Source organism: Eptesicus fuscus, chromosome 9 (genome assembly GCF_027574615.1).
Source record: "Eptesicus fuscus isolate TK198812 chromosome 9, DD_ASM_mEF_20220401, whole genome shotgun sequence".
NCBI classification, from domain to species: domain Eukaryota; kingdom Metazoa; phylum Chordata; class Mammalia; order Chiroptera; family Vespertilionidae; genus Eptesicus; species Eptesicus fuscus.
In genome coordinates this window covers 27,030,628-27,052,572 of record NC_072481.1, presented here as the reverse complement: position 1 = coordinate 27,052,572, position 21,945 = coordinate 27,030,628, and the positions used below count along the sequence as shown (strand labels likewise).

The window sequence follows — 21,945 nt, the reverse complement described above, 5'->3', positions numbered from 1 at the left end:
TTGTTTGTTTTCTTATTTAGTCTAACTCTTCAGCCCACGCACTGCTGATTACAATGTAAATTCCAAACGGGCAGACATTATTATTTGTTCATTATTATATTCCTAGCACCTGGAATAGTGCTGGACACATTGTAGGAGCCCAATACATCTTTTTTTTTTTTAAATAAATAAATAAATAAATGAGCCAGAAGCAAACTAGCAAATCAGGGAAAAACTGCTTTAAGAATAAAGTAAACTAAATGAACTCTTTTATTACTTGTGGGTTAGACTGCCAACTTCAAATTCCTGTTTCTCAAATGTCATAAGGAGTTACTAAAAATAAGAGCATAAAACATGTACAATTTATTTAGATTTTGTTATTGCTAAATGACCAAATAAAAAAATTAAAGCTTTTTCAAAAGTAAATAAGATGCCAACATATATTTATAGGAATACTTTTAGCTATTTTTACAAGTATAAATGAAATAAGCAAACTTCTAATTTGTGAAAGGACTTGATGCGACATTTCACACTACTTTTGACTTTTGGCTCTTTCCACTGGGGCTAATTCAGCTTTCTTAAAACTAGGTCTACACTAAAAACAATCAACTATAAACATCTTACACTTATATAGTTGAGCCTTGGGAGTCGACCCCTCTGTGCAGTCGAAAATCCATATATAAATTTTGACTCCCCCAAAACTTAACTACTAGTAGCCTACTGTTAATGAGAAGCCTTACAGATAACACACTGTCGATTAACATATATTTTGTATGTAATATATATTACATACTGTATTCTTACAATAAAATAAGCTATAGAAAGTAAAATGTTATTTAAAAATCAAAAGGAAAAGAAAATACATTTTACAGATTTTATTGAAAAAAATTCGGGGCGGGGAGAAAAAATTATGTGTATAAGTGGACTCACAGTTCAAGTCATATTATTCAAGGGTCAACTGTACTATTGGCACAACCATACAGTGCATTATTACAGGTCCTGTGTGATTTTGTAGGTCAGGAATTCAGAAGACTGAACTTCATTAGAAAACCTGGAATTCGACATAACTTGGAAAGTGGGAAGGTGAAGAGAAGTAAGAGCATTCTAGGTCCTGGAAAGCACATCTAGAAGATATATAGAAGACAGCAAAAAGACCCACCTAACTAAAGGGAGGGATTCATATTCTGAAATCAGATTAGAGAGTCTAGAATGCTAAACAGAAGTTTTTAAACAGAAGCATACATTATCAAAGTATGTCTAATGAAGATTATCTAAGTAATAGCATGTCAAAATGAAGCAAAGAAAGACTAGAGACAGGAAAATGAGCCACAAAGTATTTGCAGGAATTCAGCCATGGAATAAGATTGTGACAAGAATAGAGAGAAAAAATAACCAGAAAGACATTAAAGAGAAAATATTAGGGTAGGATTGGGAACTGATTCAATTCAAGAGATGAGGAAAAAGTCAAAACTAACATATCTTTTTATTTGGCTGAACAAGGATTCTAACAATAGCGAATGGTAAGATTGAAAAGGGTGACCTAACTGAGCTAAGTTGTATTTAAAATAGTGGAAAACAGCTCTAGCCAGTTTTGCTCAGTGGATAGAGTGTCGGCCTGCAGACTAAAGGGTCCCAGGGTCAATTCCGGTCAAGAGCACACACACAGGTTGCAGGCTCAATACCTAGTAGGGGGCGTGCAGGAGCAAGCCAATCACTGATTCTCTCTCATCATTGATGTTTTCTCTCTCTCTCTCCCTCTCCCTTCCTCTCTGAAATCAATAAAAATGTATTTAAAGAAAAATAGTTTCTAAGGAAGGGCATAGTAAGAATTTTTTGTTATCCCAGTCACTAAACACTGAGTTCATGAATAAAAATGGTCTTTAAGATGTACAGTCTAATAATTCACCTTCCCTTGAATCAAAGCTGACCAATAAAATGCAGCTTAAGTGACATTATGGAACTTCCAAATCTAGGTCATAAGAAGTCTTGCTCTTGCTGCTTCCATTTGGGTGGCTTGTACCTCTCGTTAGTCACCATAAAAAGTCCAACACTATCCTGAGATCACCAAGCTGTGGGGAGCTCAAGCCATAAGGGATGACTTAAAGAATGAGACACCATGTAGTGAAAGAGAGGCCCACAGTCAGAGAAAGACAAAGACCATATGATCTCATTTATGTGTGGAATCTAATGAACAAAATAAATAGATGAACAAAATAGAAACAGAGGCATGGACACAGGAAACAGACTGACAGCTGTCAGAGGGGAGGGGTTGGAGAACTGGACGAAAGAAGATGAAGGGATTAAGCAAAAGAAAACACACACACACACACACACACACACACACACACACACACCTACACTAATAAAAGAGTAAGATGCAAATTGACCATACCTTTTGTGATGCCCACCAGCCAATCCGGAGTGGGTATGCAAATTAACCCAACAAATATGGTGGGTTAATTTGCATACACAGGTGCCGAGCGGCCGGGGGCAGCGTGGGATGCAGGCGTTCTGCACCACCCCAGCCACTCCAGGCCTCTGGGCAGCATGGGAAGGCGGAAAGGCGGCTCTGGCTGGAGCAAAGGCGGTACTGGCAGCAAGGGGAAGGAAGGCCCATTCTTGCATGAATCTTCGTGCATCGGGCCTCTAGTATATATATAACACATAGACACAGACAAGGGTGTGGTGACAGTCAGAAGGAAAGAGGGTTGGGGGATAGGTGGAGGTGGGCAAAGAGAGGCAAAATGGGGACAGGCTTTGCTTGGGGCAATGGGCGTGTGATGCAGTGTGCAGGTGGTGTTTTATTGAATTGTACACTTGAAATCTGTAACCCAATAAATTCAACTAAAAAGAAAGAAAGGAAGAGAGGGGCCCAGGAGCACCATGGCACCAGACATGTGAATGAAGTAGCCATCTTAGAAATGGGTCCACCAGCTCAGACCCCCATTCCCGCCGCCCCCCGCCCCCGCCCCGCCCTGCCCCGGCTGACACATGAGGATCAGAGATTCAGCAAAGCCCTTCCAAATTCCTGACCTACAAAATCACAAGCAAAATAAAATGGTTGTTTTACGCCACTGTTTTAAGGTAGTTTGTTATGAAGTAGTAGATTGGGGAACAGCCTTCTTTTTTATCCCGGTAAGCCCAGAGCCTAGCAGAGCACCTAGCCTACAGCAGATTTACTTAAAGTGGCATGGTATGTATAAAGTGAATCTTTCTTCCCTTGCAGATGCTAATTCACATCTTTGTCAATTCCCCTACCCCTCACCATTCTGTTAGGAAGTCCTAAATCACAGAGGCAATCATTGTTAGTACCTTTAGTGTGGCCTCCCCAAATCCACCCCTTGCTTAAAAGATAGGTATGGCTGTCTGCCAAAGTTAACCCAAGGCAGGCACCAGACGATTTCACATCTGCTTCAGGGTAAATAAGGCCAGGAGAATACTCTGTACTGGGTCACACAGAATCAAGAAAAGAAGCAGGCACAACTAATGGCAATATCACAGCACATCAAGAAACTGGAATCGGGGTCTGGCTGCTCAGTTTTATAAATAATGCATAAGTTTGGTCACTGAACCCACAGAGTTTCCTTTCATTGTAAGCTCTCTGATTATATAAGGCTTCTTACAGGTCTGACAAAAAACAACTCAGAAACAATATGTATCAACTATTCTTTAATAAAAAAAGAAGGTGTATAATGGGAGTGGAAAGAGTGAGTAAGAAGAGGATGAGGGCTTTGTGAATAAAAAATTACCTGTAGTCGCCTTGCAGGGCTGATCCATTCCCTCATGAGCTAAAAGCATTTCTTTCTGTACCAAATATCTGCCAGACTGAGGAGACATTGCTGTAAAGAGACTACATCACCTCACTTGGTCAAGCAATTGTTGTGTTTATATCTTAGTGGTTCTCAGTGCCACAGTGGGGGAAAACAATAGTTTCTCCATGGCAGAAAAAGCAAGAGAGACCTCCAAAATCCTACCTGCCAAGCAATTTTTGCTAACTCCTTTCACTCAAGTATTGTTACTTGGGACCCCTACCCCACAACCGTATACCCTACTCATTCTCCAAATTCCCTGTCTCCTAGGCACTGAGAGGTTCTGCACTGATTACGAAGATATTTCCCTCTCTGTGTCTTTAAGATTAAAAAAGAATAGCATTATGAATTGACACATAATCTGCCCAGAAGTACCTTTCTCTTCTTTCTTTCTTTGACCCGCACCCTCCGTCTTGTATATGGAAGAGAAAAATTATAACATGTAAATTGGTGGCAGCTACTTTTTAAATTATGAATGACAGTCAACCTTAGGATGAAGCTGACAATGTAAAGATGGAGCAGAGACAAAAAGAAGTGGGGTCTCTGGATAGCATCTACTTAGCTGCTGAATCAAACCAACCCTTAACCTAATAAGCTGCTGGAATTCCAGTTATATGAGCCTTCTTTCTTATGTCCATTTAACTATTTTCTGTTACTTGCACCCAAATACATTATAATATACCCAATAGCCAGGGAATATCTTTTCCAAGTAACCCAACATGTATATCAAATTAGAAAGACTCATATACACATTCTACACATACAAGAACCTGTGCTCAGCTAGTAATGTAGGGAATACATAAATGAATGAAGGACAGCATGTTGCAATGGAAAGAGTATAGCCTTTGAAGTCAGATGAACCTGGATCCAAATCCTACTTAGGGGAACTTACTTAATTTCTCTAAGTCTTAGTTTTCTCACCTATAAAATGGAGGAAATTGGACTACAGAATTTTGATACTTATGCTAATATACAAAAGCACCAAATATAGCACTTAACCACAGGGGTGTGTTTAATAACTGGTAGTTATGTTTTTAAAAAAAAGAAAGTTTATTTTAAAAAGAGAAAGCTTTTATCCTCAAGTAGGGTAGAAAGGACAAATAATTATGATTTAATAACTGGGATATTTATAGAGTATGTAAGATTACAACAATTATTCCAATTCTTCACCCCTTACTAAATCCATGCCCTTTGACATGTAACTTTGCCCCCAATGTGGACTCAGGCATGTGACTTGCTTTGTCCAATGGGATGTTGGCCAAGCAAATTTGAACATGAGCAGAATCATGAAAAGCACTTGTGCAAATGGGCTGACATACTTTTGCTACTCTGGTTTCATCTTAAAATGAACATACCCAGGCTAGCCTACTAGTCCCAGAAGGAAATATGAGAAACAGCTGGAGCAAAGTTGCCCCAGTAAAGCCCAGCCTAGAGCAGACTACCACGGACCCACTCATACATGAATGAGTCCAAGTGAGACCAGCAGATTGCCCAACTGGGCCCAGCTCAACTCAGCTAAATCCTGCAGACTTATGAGAAATAAAAGTTTATTGCTGTATGCTTTTGAGTTTTGTGGTAGGATATTATATAGCAATAGCTAACTGATATACAGGATTATATTTTCTGTCTTTAAAAAACAAAGATTTCAGCCCTGGCTGGGTAGCTAAGTTGGTTCGAGTGTCGTCCCAACATGCCAAGGTTGCAGGTTCGATCTCTGGTCAGGGCACACACAAGAAACAACCAATAAATGCATAAATAAGTGGAACAACAAATCGATGTTTCGCTCTCTCAAAAAAAAAAATCAATAAATAAAATAGGTTTGAGGTAGTGGTTAAATCATAAGCAACAAAATAATTTTAAAAACTAAAAACCAAAGACTTACACTTCCTTGATATGCATGAAAGACAAGTTCTTCTGAGTTAAAGACATACCTAAGGAGCATTCATACTCAACACAATATGAATTTTTTTTCATATGGGTAACCAATTTTCTCAGCACCCTTTTATTAATATTCACCCAAGGATATTTTTCCATTGATTTTTAGAGAGAGTAGAAGAAGGGGGGGGGGGAGACAGAGAGAGAGAAACATTGATGAGAGAGGGACACATCGATTGGTTGCCTCCCCAACCAGAACCTGCAACCAAGGTATGTGCCAGTGACGGGAATTGAACCCACAACCCTTCAATCTGCGGACAGACACTTTATCCACCGAGCAAACCAGCTAGGGCATGAATTCTTAATTCAATTGGTGTACAGGAAGCAACCAATAGGTGTTTCTCACATCGATGTCTTTCTCTCTCTCTATTTCCTCTCTCTCTCTAAAATCAATTTTAAAAACATATTTTAAAAAGATTTGTGGAAATGATTCAAGCCCAGAAGAGTCCAGATCACTACTGGATGTGAGAAATATTCTTCCTAATATCACTACTTCACAGGTATTAATAAAAGCTATGCTTGTCTACTGTAATTATTGACAAACTATTCCAAGAGAAATAAGGAATAGTACTCACATTACTGTGGAGAGCAGACATAGTACCAATCAGGAAATATTTACTAAATGTCATCCAAGTTCCAAGTGCTGTGCTAGATGTTATTAGTAATTTATTTTTATGATTCTAGTGAAACCAAGAGCTGTGCTGCCAAACCAAAATTATAAGGCAATTTAATGTAAGAGTCCAGAGACCTATGCCATGATGACCTTTGTTGATCCCCTCCCGAAAATATCCAAGGCCATTTGGATATTTGGACTTTATGGCCATCAGTCTATTAATATCATAATAAAAAGTATTAATATCATAAGCTATGTCAGTATCTCATTAATGATACTAGAAAAACACACTCTTTCACAAAATACCCATTGCATGTTGTATATGGCTATAAACAAACTAAAAAGCAACAGAAAAACATTATTTAAGTGCAACATGGCCAAGGGAATGTTGTATTAAAGTCATTAATTTCTACCATTCCCATTGGTGTCCACTTCTAAATTTGCGACATGATCATAAATATTAAAGCATGTCAGCAAAACCAATATACAATTCCTTCCAATGAACTAATATTTCAGAGAACAATGATATAAGCAGAGAATAATAAATACTTTTACAATTATTAGTGTCAGAACTCTGGTGGATAGAAGGCTTGAAAGGAGAGAGTTGTCTTTAAAGAATTTATAGACTCACTTCTGAGAAAAGAAATACACAGAAAATGTTTCTTGACCTGGGATGCTGGTTATGGGTGTGTTCATTTATAACAATTTAGTAAGCTGTACACTTTTCATATGTTTGTTTTATCTGTTATGCTTTATTTCAATAAAAGATTTTTTTAAAAAATTAAGACATTATCAACAGCATGGATCTAAGTATAAAATGAAAAATATTGACATTTCGAGGAGTTCAAGAGGGACTAGTCACTGTTATTAATAAAAGCTCTAATAGTTAAAATGCATTTAGCAATTACTATATGCCAAGCACTGTGCTAAATAAAATTTTACATTTCTTCCTCACAACATCCCTGTGAGAAGTCATCATCTTATCAGCGGCAGCATTTGCCACAATTAATATTCTATTTTCCTTGAAACTCCTTCTTCCTTTCCATTCCAGGTTTTCTTCCTACCTCACTAGCCACGCCTTAAACTGCCCTTCTCCCAGACTTTTAAAATTGAAATACTCTAGGGCTTAGCTACTGGTCCTCTTCTCTATCTAGACTCCCTGAGGCAGGTACTATTATTATTATTTCCAGATGAAAACATTGAGGCACAGTGAGATTCAAACCTAGATAATCAAAGACTTCAGAGTCCATGCTCTTTTTTTTTAAATATATATCTCTATTGACTTCAGAGAGGAAGAGAGAGATAGAAACATCAGTGATGAGACAGAATCACTGACTGGCTGCCTCCTGCACACCCCACACTGGGGATCGAGCCCACCAACCCAGGCATGTGCTCTGACCAGGAATCAAACCATGACCTCCTGGTTCATAGGTCGATGCTTAACCACTGAACCATGTGGGCCGGGCCAGAGCCCATGCTCTTAACCATCTCACTATTCCACCTTATTCGGCCTTCTATATAAAAGGTAGCACATAGCTACACACATTCCACATTCTGGTGCCCTCAGTAAGAAAAGAGACACAGAGAGAGGCACATGGGACCTTCCTTCATAATACTAATACCAGGCACCAAGCCAGCAGGATACCAATACCCTTGCAAATTCTGTTAAACAATTTTCTTTCCTAAGTTTCTTCACTTTGTATTTTGGTACTTACTTCTCAAGAGGAATGTGAAAATATTCTAGAACAGATTCTAAAATCTAGATGTTCATTACAATAATCTGGGGAGTTTTTAATACATATGGGCCTTATGTAGACCTATTAAACCTAGAAGATTCTAGAAATCTGTGTTTCTAAGAAGCACCCAAGCAAATTCTGAAGCTGATAACTCAGTATCTGAAGTGGGAAGCCTTTGCTCTAGAGAGGATTCTCTGGTCCTCAGAGGCTCAGTAATCACTATTACACATTTATCTGCCTTGAAGAGGCAGAAAATGAAATGAGAACGGAGGTGTAAACTGATTCCAAGGAGTAATATGACCAACCAGGAAACTACAGCAGTGACAGTGGTATCAGGACACCAAACATTTCTGGGTAGTCTGGGAATTTGTTGCAGGCAGCAAGAACCAATTTAATATTTGAGCCCTCATAGTGTCAAAGTATTTTGAGGATATCTAAGAGTATTAAGAGATATGGCCATTTTGTCCAGGCTACAGAAGAAAGCATTGTTAACCCGGCCATTGTTAACCCTGCATGAACATAAATGCACACACATTTTCCTTACTTATGCAAGTAACAATCACTATGGAACCATAAATTGCTGAAACTAAGGCAAAGAAGTCACCTTCAACATGTTTATTGAAGTCTGTCTTACCTCTGTAAGTGCATGCAATTGTCCTTGATGTACACATACACCCATGAACCTATAAAACAAAAGTGTTTTTTTAAACAAACAAAAAGGACATAAACGTAACTGCCATATAGAGAATCTAGTTTAGTTATATGCTTTAGAAACAAGATAATACCTGTGAAGTCTGCTGGGCTCCTATACAGCCCTATAGCTTCTCAAATTTTAATACCAGGCTAGTAAAAAAGTTTACATGAAACTTCTAGTTGTGTTAAGACCTAGTGGTAAAATGCAATGGTGCAAGAGGGAGGGGGTAAGCCTTAAAAATAGCATGGTATAATGAAAAAAGTACCAAAATGGAAGTAAAAAAACTTGGATGCTGATTTCAGCTCTGCCACTATCTAACTACACGTTCACACCACCACCACCAAAAAAAGTCACTAACCCTATTTTGGGCTCAGTTTCCTCATCTAGAAAGTAAACAGGTTAGACTACCCAATCTGAAGGTCTGTATTTTACAAACAAACTGGGGGTGGGGGAGTGGGGGAAAGGGGTAGCCTACATTTGATGAATGACAAAGAACTAACTTCCTTAACATAAAAAACTCTTCCAAATAAGTAATAAAAAAGCACCTATTTTTTTTTAAAAAAAAGCAAATGGTATGTACATAATTCACAGAAAAATAAGTATAAATGACTAATAAAAATATCAAAATGTGCTCAAATTTACTCATAATTAAAGAAATGTACATTAAAACAAGGAGACATTGCTTTTCTCAATATACTGCTTTTTAAATCTATCAAATGAACAAAAATTAAAATTCATAATGTAAAGAAGGTGAGAAAACATGAACAGAAAACACTGTTGAGTATTTGGCACAATTTTTCAAATGGTAATTGATCATATCCAGCAAAAATTTTAATTCCTCCAAATATCTCATTTCTAGTAATTTATCTTATCATTATACTGCTTGAGTGAGCAAAAATACATGTAAAAGGACATCTACTTCATCAGTATATATGAATCTAAAACCCTCCAATAAGAAACTGGTTAAATATTTGTGGTATATCTCTAGATTGGAAAACTATATAGCCATTAAAAAGAATGAAGTATACCTTTATGCACTGATATGGGAAGATATCTAAAATATACTGTTAAATGAAAACACTGAGCTATAAATCCCATTTGTGTAAAAATGTTTGCATATTGTCTGAGTGGTTGAGTGTCGACTCATGAACCAGTAGGTCACAGTTCAATTCCCAGTCAGGGAACATGCTGGGGTTATGGGCTTAATCCCCAATAGGAGGCGTATAGGCAGCTGATGGATGTTTCTCTTTCATCAATGTTTCTATCTCTCTCCCTCTCTCTGAAATCAATAAAAACACATTTTTTAAAAGTTTGCATATTAATTTAAAATGTCTAGAAACAGTAATAAGTGGTACTGAGGGGGTACAAAGTGACTTTATTTTTTAGTGTACACCCATGTTATATTTGAAGTTTTTTTCAGCCAACAGGTTATACTTATATATAAAAATAATTTTTAAAAATTTATTGATTTTAGAGAGAAAGAGAGAGAGAAACATTGATTTGTTGTTCCACTTATTTATGTGCCCTGACCAGGGACTGAACCTGCAACCTTGGCATATTGGGATGACGCTCTAACCAACTGAGCTACCCAGCCAGAGCCTAATTTAATTTTTAAATAAAAACTATAAACCAATGATTATGACTGATGATCATAAAATGGGAGAAGTAAAAAGTAAATAAATAAAAAATAAAGTGGGAGAAGTCAAATGTCATAAAGCCTGTGACAATCGGGATTTCGGTTGCCAAGAAGGAGGTCTCACTAATAATACCCACAAGCCTCAAATAAGTTCTAGTTTAGAAGAACAAAGAAAAGGGAAGAGGACTATCTATAAGTGAAAGTGTTGGCATAGCAGTGACAGTGCTGGAAAGGACCATAAAAGTTCCATGAAGGCAAAGTCCAGGTCATATTCTTCTCTGTGATCACAGCACCTAACAGCACCTAGCAAATAGTATGCACATCAGTAAACAATTGTTGAGTGAAAAGGACTGAGTAAGAAAGAATGCCTGGTTGGCTATAACAGCGGGGGTTTTTTAAGTATATTTTTATTGATTTCAGAGAGGAAGGGAGAGGGAGAGATAGAAACATCAATGATGAAAGAGAATCATTGATCGGCTGCCTCCTGCACGCCCCCTACTGGGGATCAAGCCCACAACCCAGGCATGTGCCCTTGACCAGAATAGAACCTGAAACCCTTCAGTCCGCAGGCTGACATTCTATCCATGGAGCCAAACCAGCTAAGGCACCAGACATGCTGCTTCAACCAAAATTAAAATATGTGGAAATTTCAGAGTTTCTCTAAGAGGTTATTTCTGGACCACTGTTTTTATCTTTTCTTTCTTTCCTTTATTTTAAACTCCTCACCTATTGATAAGTTTTTTATTGATTATAGAGAGTGAGGAAGGGAGAAAGAGAGAGAGAAACATCAATGTGAGAGAGAAACATCAATCATGGCCTCCCTCAGGCGTCCCAACCAGGGATTTAACCTGCAACCTAGGTATGTGTCCTAACCGGGAATTGAACCTGCAACCTCCTGTTTTATGGGACGATGCTCCAACCAACTGAGCCATCCAGCCAAAGCTGACCACTGGTTTTTTTCTAAGTGCATCCAGAGACTTAGTGGGAACTTGAGAAAAGAAGAACCTGAGGAAAGATCTAGGCAGTACTGAAAATAGAATGCAGACTCCAATAACTAGCTGAGAAACTCCCCTCTGGCTTGGAAAGAAATGGAAAGCAAAATAGAACAGTTAAAAGGGCTCTGAAGTTAAAGGGTATGGGTTCAAATCTCAACTCCACCCTTCACTTGGCAAGTATTCGTTTCCCTCTCTATAAAACCTATATATATAAAAGACTAATATGCTAAGTGTCTGTCTGAGTAATGACGTCAGGTAGCAACGCCTGGCTTCCTCTCCCTAGTGACTAGCCTCCTTGCAGTTTATTCAGCCCAGGAACACAACTTGCTTTATAGCCAGGTAGAAACAGTTTACACTTTAACCAAATGTCTGTGAAGTGTTTTCCTGTGTTTCATCTCTTTTTTTTTTTAAAATATATTTTATTGATTTTTTACAGAGAGGAAGGGAGAGGGATAGAGAGCTAGAAACGTCGATGAGAGAGAAACATCGACCAGCTGCCTCCTGCACACACCCTACTGGGGATGTGCCCACAACCAAGGTACATGCCCTTGACCGGAATCGAACCCGGGACCTTCTAGTCCGCAGGCCGACGCTCTATCCACTGAGCCAAACCGGTTTCGGCTGTTTCATCTCATTTGATCCTCACAGAAGTCCTGGAGTAGGTAGATAGGAGACTTGGTGGAATTCTATTTTCCTTTCATTAGCCAGAAAACGGAGATTTAGAAACTTGACCCGACTGAAAAGAAGAAATGGTGGGCCTTGAAAATGACTTCAGGTTTTCTCACTGCACAGAATATAGTCAAACACTGCTGCAGTTAAATATTTTACCCTATGTTTTCCCAGCATGATCTACAATAATAATCTGCTTCGTGTTGATATTTACTGCTGTGTTGTTGACAATTACCTGAAAGAGAAGTTAGGGTGCTTCACTGGGCTGGAAAAAGTTTAGCTACATCAGAAAGCAGGTCTAATTAAGCAAGTTTATATATATACAAAAGGCTAAGTTGACTCATACGTGCTCGATACATATAAAGCTCTAGCTGGTACCAATTGCATGTGTGTGTTTTGATCTGTCATTGTCAATCGTGAATTTGGTTGACACTTCTATTATCGAGAAAGGGCGAATAGTGATATTAAAATATTTCTTCTAATTAATTTCCTTTCAATGTACACGAATTCATGCACCGGGCCACTTTTAGGATAACTCATATCACTTTTTTGTACCTTTCCTTATTGCAGAAGATTCAGAGTTTTTTTTTATCTCTGCATTTCTAGTACCTAGTATAGCATCTGGCACACAGTAAGCAAACTCAGTAAAGATTTGTTGAATGCCATGAATGTTTTTATGACCTGGAAACTTTAGTTCAAGCTCCTCCCTGAGCTGGGAGATTTTACTCACTTACTGAAGATCATTCTTCCAAAATCAGCTAAACAATCTCCTGGATGTCCTCAGCATTAATTTTCCCTCTTCCTCTCTCTCTCTCTTTTCCTCTCCTTTTCTCTCCACTCTCCCCCTCCTCACAGTACTGCTAGCACTTTCACCCTCCTCTGAAAGATTGCTCATTAACATAAGCAAAGTGGTCCAGGGTCTGGAATCAAGACTGCTTGGATTTGAATCCTGGCTCTGCTACTTACTGATGACCTCTCTATATTTCAGTTTCTTCACATGCAAAGTGGAAATACTAATGTTAACTAACCTATATGGTTACTGTGAAGATGAAATGAGGTAACTTGGACTCCTGTAACATAATAAGCACTAGAAAATGTTAGCTATTCTCCTTCCTCCTCTTTTAACATTTCTGACTCCTCCAAACTGTAATATAGGAAAGATTTTTACCAAGTACAGATCTCATCTCATCTGTTTATATATGTTTTGCCTGAAACACAATGCTTTGCACATAAGAGGCTAAACAACCATTTACTGAATGGAAAAAAACAATAACCATCAAGTTAGCTTCACAATGTAAACTCATTTTATAAGAAAAAAACACTTAGAGGCAGGTACAAGGCTGGAAAGCCAAGAGGTATTTATTTTATTAAGTAAATTATTTATATAGAAGCTAGACAGTAGGATTCTACTTGCAAAACAATGGCTACACTCTAAAGCAGTGGTTCTCAACCTTTCTAATGCCGCCATCCTTTAATACAGTTCCTCATGTTGTGGTGACCCCCAACCATAAAATTATTTTCGTTGCTACTTCATAACTGTAATTTTGCTACTGTCATGAATCGTAATGTAAATATCTGTGTTTTCCGATGGTCTTAGGCTCTACAGCAGCGGTTCTCAACCTGTGGGTCGCGACAGAGCCTAAGACCATCGGAAAACACAGATATTTACATTACGATTCATAACAGTAGCAAAATTACAGTTATGAAGTAGCAACGAAAATAATTTTATGGTTGGGGGTCACTACAACATGAGGAACTGTATTAAAGGGTCACGGCATTAGAAAGGTTGAGAACCACTGCTCTAAAGTAATGGGACTCCTAGAAGCTGAAAAGACCTGGCTTCAGTGTGATACACCTGCTTCCTTTCCCCCCAAACCCACAGTCACTATGACCACATCACCCACAGAGGCATCACAGATAGCACATTCAGAGAGGCACTGGCTTCATGTAAAGTTTTCTGTCTGCTTTCTTCCACTCCCCCTACTCACATCACCACTTCACAGTGGTGTAGCACAACTCTACTTCTATGAGAAGCTTTTCTGCCTGACCTCCTCAACCTCATTTCTTTTCCACCACCACCACATGCAAAAAGGTGTCACAGAGCTGGCAAGCTGCAGCAGGCATTAGCTTTATATTGGAAGAGGAGCTTAATCATTCCAGTTGCTATAAACAGAATATATTTTAAAAGGGAAATATTACTCAATCTTAACAGGGAAGTGATATGTGCCTAGAAAAGCACTTCATATTAACAATAAGTTTTCACTAAAATTGTTATTGCCTAATTATATCAAACTTTTAAGGTGTGGATAAAACCTCAAATCATTTTGGTTTAAGGCAAGACCTAAAAAAATTACATCCTGAGTGATTCTTATCTCTGACTATCCCCTGCCCCCCACTCAAATCATGTCAGCTAGAATTACTTAGCGCAAGAAGGAAGCACTTTCTTAATGCATGTGTTTGAGAAGGAGTGATTATTCAACTTTTTAAGTTTTAGTTTCATATTACACACACAATCATATTGAGAAGTAGGAGAGTTGCTTTTGTTTTTTTTAGATCAATGTTTCATAAATTTAATGTGGAAACGAATCACCTAGGAATCATGTAAATTGCAGACTCTGATTCTATGAGGGGGGTGGGGGGGGCGCGCCGCTGTCTGAGACTCTGAATTCCTAACAAGCTCCTAGGTGATGCCGATGTTGTTTGGTACATGGGCCATCCATTGAGTAGAAAGGCTCAGTCTGTACAAAAGATAGCTGATCTCTAAAGTTAGCAATACCACGACAGGAAACTCCCAACTCTGATACTATTAGTAAATTCAACTTTGACCTGAAACTTAATTTGTCTCAGTCTTTCCTATAGCATGATTTACCATTTCCCATAGTGTCATTACCATGCTTTCCCACACCTTCGCCCTTTCTCAGGCCATTCCCACTAGCTAGAATGCCCCTACCCCCTCATTTCCACACAGAATCTACCCATCCTCAAAACCCGTTCAAACACATCCTTTCCCATAGAACAAATTTAGCTCCCTTCTGAACTAACATGCTTCTGAACCATCAAGACACTCTATGTACACCATTCTCCCATAGCATCATCATTTCATACCTCTGATTATGTTAATGATTATAATGATTATGGTAACAACAATCTCTTAAAGAGCACTTCCTATGCAAGCATTATTCTAAGCAGTTTACATTATATTCATTTAATCCTCACAATAACCCAGTGAATAGTACTTTTATTATCACAATCATATTGATAAAGAAACTGAAGCTCAGTCTGGCTGGGTAGCTCAGCTGGTTGGAACATCATCCTGATACACCAAGGTTCCAGGTTCGATCCCCAGTCAGGACACATATAAGAATCAACCAATGAATGCATAAATGAGTGAAACAACAAATCGATGTTTATCTTTCTCTTCCTTCCCCTCTCAAACCTAAACAGTGGGTTCTAGTGTCTGTGCTCTTTTTTTTTTTTTTAATATATTTTATTGATTTTTTACAGAGAGGAAGAGAGAGGGACAGAGAGTTAGAAATATCGATGAGAGACAAACATCGATCAGCTGCCTCCTGCACACCCCCCACTGGGTATGTGCCCGCAACCAAGGTACATGCCCTTGACCGGAATCGAACCTGGGACCCTTGAGTCCACAGGCCGACGCTCTATCCACTGAGCCAAACTGGTTAGGGCTAGTGTCTGTGCTCTTAATCACAGTTATATAAGGGATATAAAAATGAACAAGACACATCCCTTTTCTTAAGAAGCTATTGGTTACTCAAAAACTTTTTGTGGCAGCTCACAGCTCCTGATCGAAGTCCAAATTCCTTAGCATGTTATTCAAGAGTCTGAATGATCTGACTCTTCCTTATCTTCTATTACATCCACCTGCATTCTCTATGGTTTGGTTATATAATCTGCCACTCCTAAATATGTTCTGAATTCCATATTGTTGCTAGAATGAGTCTGTTTGGAATTCCTTTTTTCAAAGTTATACCAATCCTTAAAAACTCAGTTCAAGAATATCTCCAAATAATAGTAACAACAACAGCACCAAACAATTATATAGCATTTAATAAGCCAGGCACCACCATATATTAAGTCATTTAAATCTTAAAATGGCCCTTTGAGGATAGTTAGAATAATTTCTATCTCAAAGACATAATTTCAAATATTTCCCTAATCTTCCTAACTAAAATTAGTCTTTCTCTTCCCTCTACACACACATCACTCCATATAAACCTCTGCTGTAACACTTATGAGGCCTGCCTTCTACATCAAGTTTTATCTGTTTGTTTCTTCCACTAAATTAAAGGGTTCTTGAGGACAGAGATGTTATTAAGTGTGGAAGAAAATATCTAATTTATTTTTATTTATTTTTTTTACTAAACTGCTCCCCTTTTCCTTCTAAAGTATACTATATTTCCTTGAAGTGCACTACATGTCTATTAAGTATTCGTTAAGACCATAACACTGAGCTCTGGCCAGTGGTATAGGGGCAGAGGTGATTATGTCATTCCTAGGCCTGTCCCATAAAAACCCTCAACACTATTCTCCACACTTTATTTTTTCATCTGCCAGCAGATGCAGAAGATCCAGCAGAGAAATCTAAGGCCCTGTCCTTGGTTAAAAAAAAAAACAAAAAAAAAGAGCTCCTCTTTTCCCACCACCCAACATGGGTTAGACTGGAACATGAATAAGAAACAAGCTTTTAAGCCAACAAGATTTTAAGTTGTTTACTACAGTAGTTAGCCCACCTGGATTAAATACACCATGTAGTTTTGTGTCTCTATTTATACCTAAAACACTGCCTTATTCATAGTTAGTGCCTAGTAAATATTTACTGAATTCAATTAAAAGTTAAAATTCTTACTCCAGGGCAGGACCTTCCCTAGGCCCTCTTGCTAGCCAATAGTCTCCAAAATGGGAAATGAGCCAGGTTATCCATTTAAGTATGGGACAAAATTAAAATTTTACTTATATTACCCTATATAATAAAAGGCCAGCCGAAACCGGTTTGGCTCAGTGGATAGAGTGTCGGCCTGCGGACTCAAGGGTCCCAGGTTTGATTCCGGTCAAGGACACGTACCTTGGTTGCGGGCACATCCCCAGTAGGGGGTGTGCAGGAGGCAGCTGATGGATGTTTCTCTCTCATCGATGTTTCTAACTCTCTATCCCTCTCTCTTCCTCTTTTTAAAAAAATCAATAAAATATATTTGTAAAAAAGAATAGTTTATTGATTTAAAAAATAAAAATAAAAGGCCAAACGACCAGAGACCAGAACCACCACGGCCCCTCACCAGGGTGGCCCCGCCCCCAAGCAAGCTGTTAAGGCAACTGGGCAGGCAGGCAGAGTGGTTAGGGGTAATCAGGCAGGTAGACCAGCGGTTAGGGGCAATCAGACAGGCACGCCACTGGTTAGGGGCGATCAGGTAGGCAGACGGCCCCTTGCAGGCTGGCCCTGCACCCAAGCAAGTGGTTAGGGGTGATCAGGCAGGCAGGCAGAGTGGTTAGGGGTGATCAGGTAGGCAGATGGCCCCTGCAGGGCTGGCCCCACACCCCAGCAAGCAGTTAGGGGTGATCAGGCAGGCAGACCAGCGGTTAGGGGCAATCAGGTAGGCAGACGACCCCTGTAGGGCCGGCCCCGCCCTCCAGCATGCATTTAGGGGTGATCAGGTAGGCAGGCAAGTAGTTAGGGGCGATCAAGTAGGCAGGCCAGTGGTTAGGGGAGATCAGGTAGGCAGACCAGTGGTTAGGGGAGATCAGGTAGGCAGACGGCCCATTGCAGGGCTGGCTCCGCCCCCCAGCAAGCAGTTAGGAGTGATCAGGCAGGCAGGCAAGTGGTTAGGGGCGATCAGGTAGGCAGATGGACCCTCGTAGGGCTGGCTCCACCCCCCAGCAAAGAAAGAGGGAGGCCCAGGCCACAGTTGGCAACTCTGTGGCAGGTGTGTGGCAGACCAGCAATCGCGGCACAGAGGCAGGCCACCAGTGGTGGGGGTTGGGGGAAGCGCTGCACAGATGGCAAGCAGTGGCAACAGCGGGGTGGGGCCAGCTGCCTGCAGCCAGAGGAAGGAAAGCCCCGATAGGCCCTGATCTCAGGCCAGGCCTAGGGACCCTATCCGAGGGGTCCCAGATTATGAGAGGGTGCAGGCTGGGCTGAGGGACCCTCCCCCCCAGTACACAAATTTTCGTGCACTGGGCCTCTAGTTTTTATATAAAAAAGAAATTGAGTTTCACTAATATTTAATATGGATTAATAGTAGCGCATGGGGATGTGCTAAAAAATGTTTTCCTAATGGGACACTATGGTAGGGAGAAGATGTCCAAAGATGCCCATGTCCTAATCCCCAGAACTTGTGAATATGTTGTTATATTACAAGGGGAATGAATTAAAATTGCAGATGGAATTAAGGCTGCTAATCAGCTGACTTTATTTTTTTCCTTTTTATTGAACTTATTGCGGTGACACTGGTTAACAAAATTATACAGATTTCAGGTGTACAATCCTATAACACATCATCTATACACTGTATTGTATGTTTACCACCCTCAGTCCAGTCTCCATCCATCACCATTTATCCCTCCTATACCTTCCTACTCCTCCCCCCAACCCCCATAATCCCCACACTGTTGTCTATGCCATGTTTTTTTCTTTTTTGCTCAATCCCTTCCCCCTCCCCGATAGTCCCCACCTCTGACAGCTGTCAGCCTGCTCGCTGGCTATAAGTCTGTCTCTATTTTGCTTGTTAGTTCATTTGTTCATTAGATTCCACATGTGAGTGAAATCATATGGTACTTGTCTTTGTCTCACTGGCATATTTCACTTAGCATAATGCTCTCCAGGTCCACTATGCTGTCGCGAAAGGTAAGATTTCCTTTTTTATGGCAGAATAGTATTCCATTTTGTAAATGTACCACAGCATTTTTATCCACTCATCTACTGATGAATACGTGGACTGCTTCTACATCTTGGCTATCTATAATAATAAAAACGTAATATGCAAATTAGACTGAATGGCCAAACAGCAGAACAACCATCCGGATGATCATGCTATGACACGCACCAGCACCAGGCCAGCCAAGGTGGGTGCAATAAAATTGGTCAGAGGGCCCCACCATCGCCCCACCATCGCACCGCAGAGGGAGGCCCAGGCCACTGGCCAGTGGGGCGATCAATCAGGGGGGATCCACGATCACCCCAAAGAGGGAGGCCTAGGCCACCAACCGGCGGGCTGCATCGGGTGGGCAGGGCTTCCCTCTGTGAGGCAATCAATCGCAGAGCCCTAGCTGGGTGGGTGGGCCTACCTCTTTGGGGCGATCAACTGCAGGGTTCCTGGACTGTGAGAGGGTGCAGGCTGGACTGAAAGACACCCCCCCAAGTGCACGAATTTCATGCACCGGACCTCTAGTTTATATACATAAAAGCCTAAGCAACTGAACAACTGGTCGACTAGTTGCTATAATGCACACTGACCACCAGGGGGCAGAAGCTCAATGCAGGAGCTGCCCCCCTGGTGATCAGTGTGCTCCCACAGCCAACCTCCCGTGGTTGGCTGGCGAACTTCCCACAGTTCCTCCCCCCAGCCGGCCAACCTGCCACAGTCCCTCCCCCTGGCTGGCCAACCTCTCGCAGTCCCTCCTCCTGGCCAGCCAACCTTCTGCGGTCCCTCCCCGCGGCTGGCCAACCTCCCATGGTCCTTCCCCCCAGCCAGCCGGCCCCCCCAATCAGCCCCAATCGCTGGCCTGGCAGAGGGACCCCACCTGTGCACGGATTTGTGCACTGGGCCTCTAGTTGTAAATAATGCTGCAATGAACATAGGGTGCATATATTCTTTCAAATTAATGCTTCAGGTTTCTTCTGATAAATTCCTGGAAGTAGAATCACTAGATCATAAGACAGTTCCATCTTTAATTTTTTGAGATAACTCTATACTGCTTTCCACAGTGGCTGTACCAGTCTACATTCTCATCAATAGAGCATGAGGGTTCCCTTTTCTCAACATCCTCACCAACACTTGTTTGTTGATTTATTGATGATAACCATTCTGACAGGTGTGAGGTGATATCTCATTGTGATTTTAATTTGCATTCTCTAATGATTAGTGATATTGAGCATCTTTTCATATGTCTATTGGCCATCTGTATGTCTTTTTTGGAGAGGTGCCTATTCAGGTCCTTTGCCCATTTTTTAATTGGATTGTTTGGGGGAGGCTTTGTGTTTTGTGTGTGTGTGTGTGTGTGTGTGTGTGTGTGTGTGTGTGTGTGTGTTCTTGTTTGTTTGTTTTGGTGTTCAGCTGACTTTAAAATAGGGAGATTATCCTGGATTATCAAGGTGGATACGATGTAATCAAATGGTCCTCAAAGGTGAAAGAGAGAGGCAGAAGAGTTAATGTCAGAGAGCTACAATGCAAAAAAGACTGAATTAGTCACTATTGGCTTTGAAGATGGAAGAGGGCTACAAGCCAAGGAATGCAAGCAGCACCAGAAGCTGAAAAAAAGTTAACAATTCTCCCCCTAGAGCCTCCAGAAAGGAATACAACCCTCCTAAACCTTGATTTTAGCTCAATAAGACCCATGTCAGACTTCTGACCTACAGAATTGTAAAATTATAATTTTGTGTTGTTTTAAGCCAGTAGGTTTGTGGTCATTTGACATGGCAGCCACAGAAACTAATAATAGATACATAATAAAAAATGTATGGGTCACTATCCTATACCATAATGTTCACAAATCTAGGATACACTTTGAGCTTTGACACTTTCTAAACAAGCACAAGGAAAATACTATTATGTTTCTTGGTGTCATTTACATCAGTCAGTCAAATATTTATTGAGCTCAGAGTTCTGTATAAAGCTCAGAGCTAAACATAAGAGTTTAAATGCTGTCCCTCCTCAAAAGTTAATTGCCTAAACAGAAAAGTGAGGGAGAGGTATGACAGCAGTTTAAAACACACCTAGCTATTTCATTCTGGAAAAAAACACACACTGACACTACTATTAGACTTGGACCTCCTCAATCTATATAAATAAAAGCCAAGTGACCAGAAAGATGGAATGACCGGAATGACCGGTCGCTACACGCACTGCGGAGACCAACCAGCCCAATCCAGGCCCCAATTGCCCTCCCCCGCAACCTCCCAAAACCCCTCCCCCGCCACCAGCCCGGTCTGATCAGCCCCCATCAAGGCAGACTAGCAGGACCTCACCCATGCACGAATTTGTGCAACGGGCCTCTAGTACTATATAACAGGACCGAGTAAGAGTTCTGTGGCCATTATATCAAAGCTGTCAAGAAAATTACTACTTATTGCTCACCTACAATATGCCTGGAAACTGTGCTGAGTGTTTACCTGAGATGAAATTACCCCTATTTTATTATCGAAAATAAGGTTCAGAGCATTTAAGCAACTTGACAAAGTTTGGAGAGAGTACTAGAATCTGGATCTGTTTGGCTCCAGAGACCATGTTTTGTTCGGTGACAATGAATATGGAAGAAAAAAGGCCAGTGGTTCAAAAATACCTTCATTTTTTATTTAATAATAAAAAAAAAAGAACTGCCTATTTGATTTGCAAACCAATGAAAATCTAACTGCTTTGCTTTATAAGCCTTCCTACTGCCAACTTTGGGCAATAAGCACTATACATATTGTAAGAGTTCTTTTGACATACTGTAAGAGTTTTTTTCCAGGAAAAAAAATGTCTGACTCCAAAGTTCTGATAAAAACAATTAAGAGGCCTGAAATAAACCACAACAAAATATTAAAGATATCGGAATGATGTTTATATTAATGTTTTCTAAATGGCCTGTATCTGAGACCTACTTAGAATGGTTTACTTTTCTTTAAAGAAGTTATGGTATATTATTATCTGATTTCCTCCCATA

General features: G+C 40.2%; 1 protein-coding gene across 4 annotated transcripts in view; it reads right to left on the bottom strand.

Moving 5' to 3' along the window:
- The window catches only part of TESK2 (testis associated actin remodelling kinase 2), a 120,717-nt gene that overhangs the window by 32,973 nt on the left and 65,799 nt on the right, over positions 1-21,945 (bottom strand). For 3 of the 4 annotated variants that reach the window (XM_008151206.3, XM_054720386.1, XM_054720387.1), the window contains exon 4: positions 8,707-8,755. The exons of the other annotated variant lie outside the window; for it this stretch is intronic. In XM_008151206.3, coding sequence (XP_008149428.2) covers positions 8,707-8,755 — 49 coding nt within the window. The remainder of the gene's footprint in view (positions 1-8,706; positions 8,756-21,945) is intronic. 4 annotated transcript variants of the gene reach the window in all.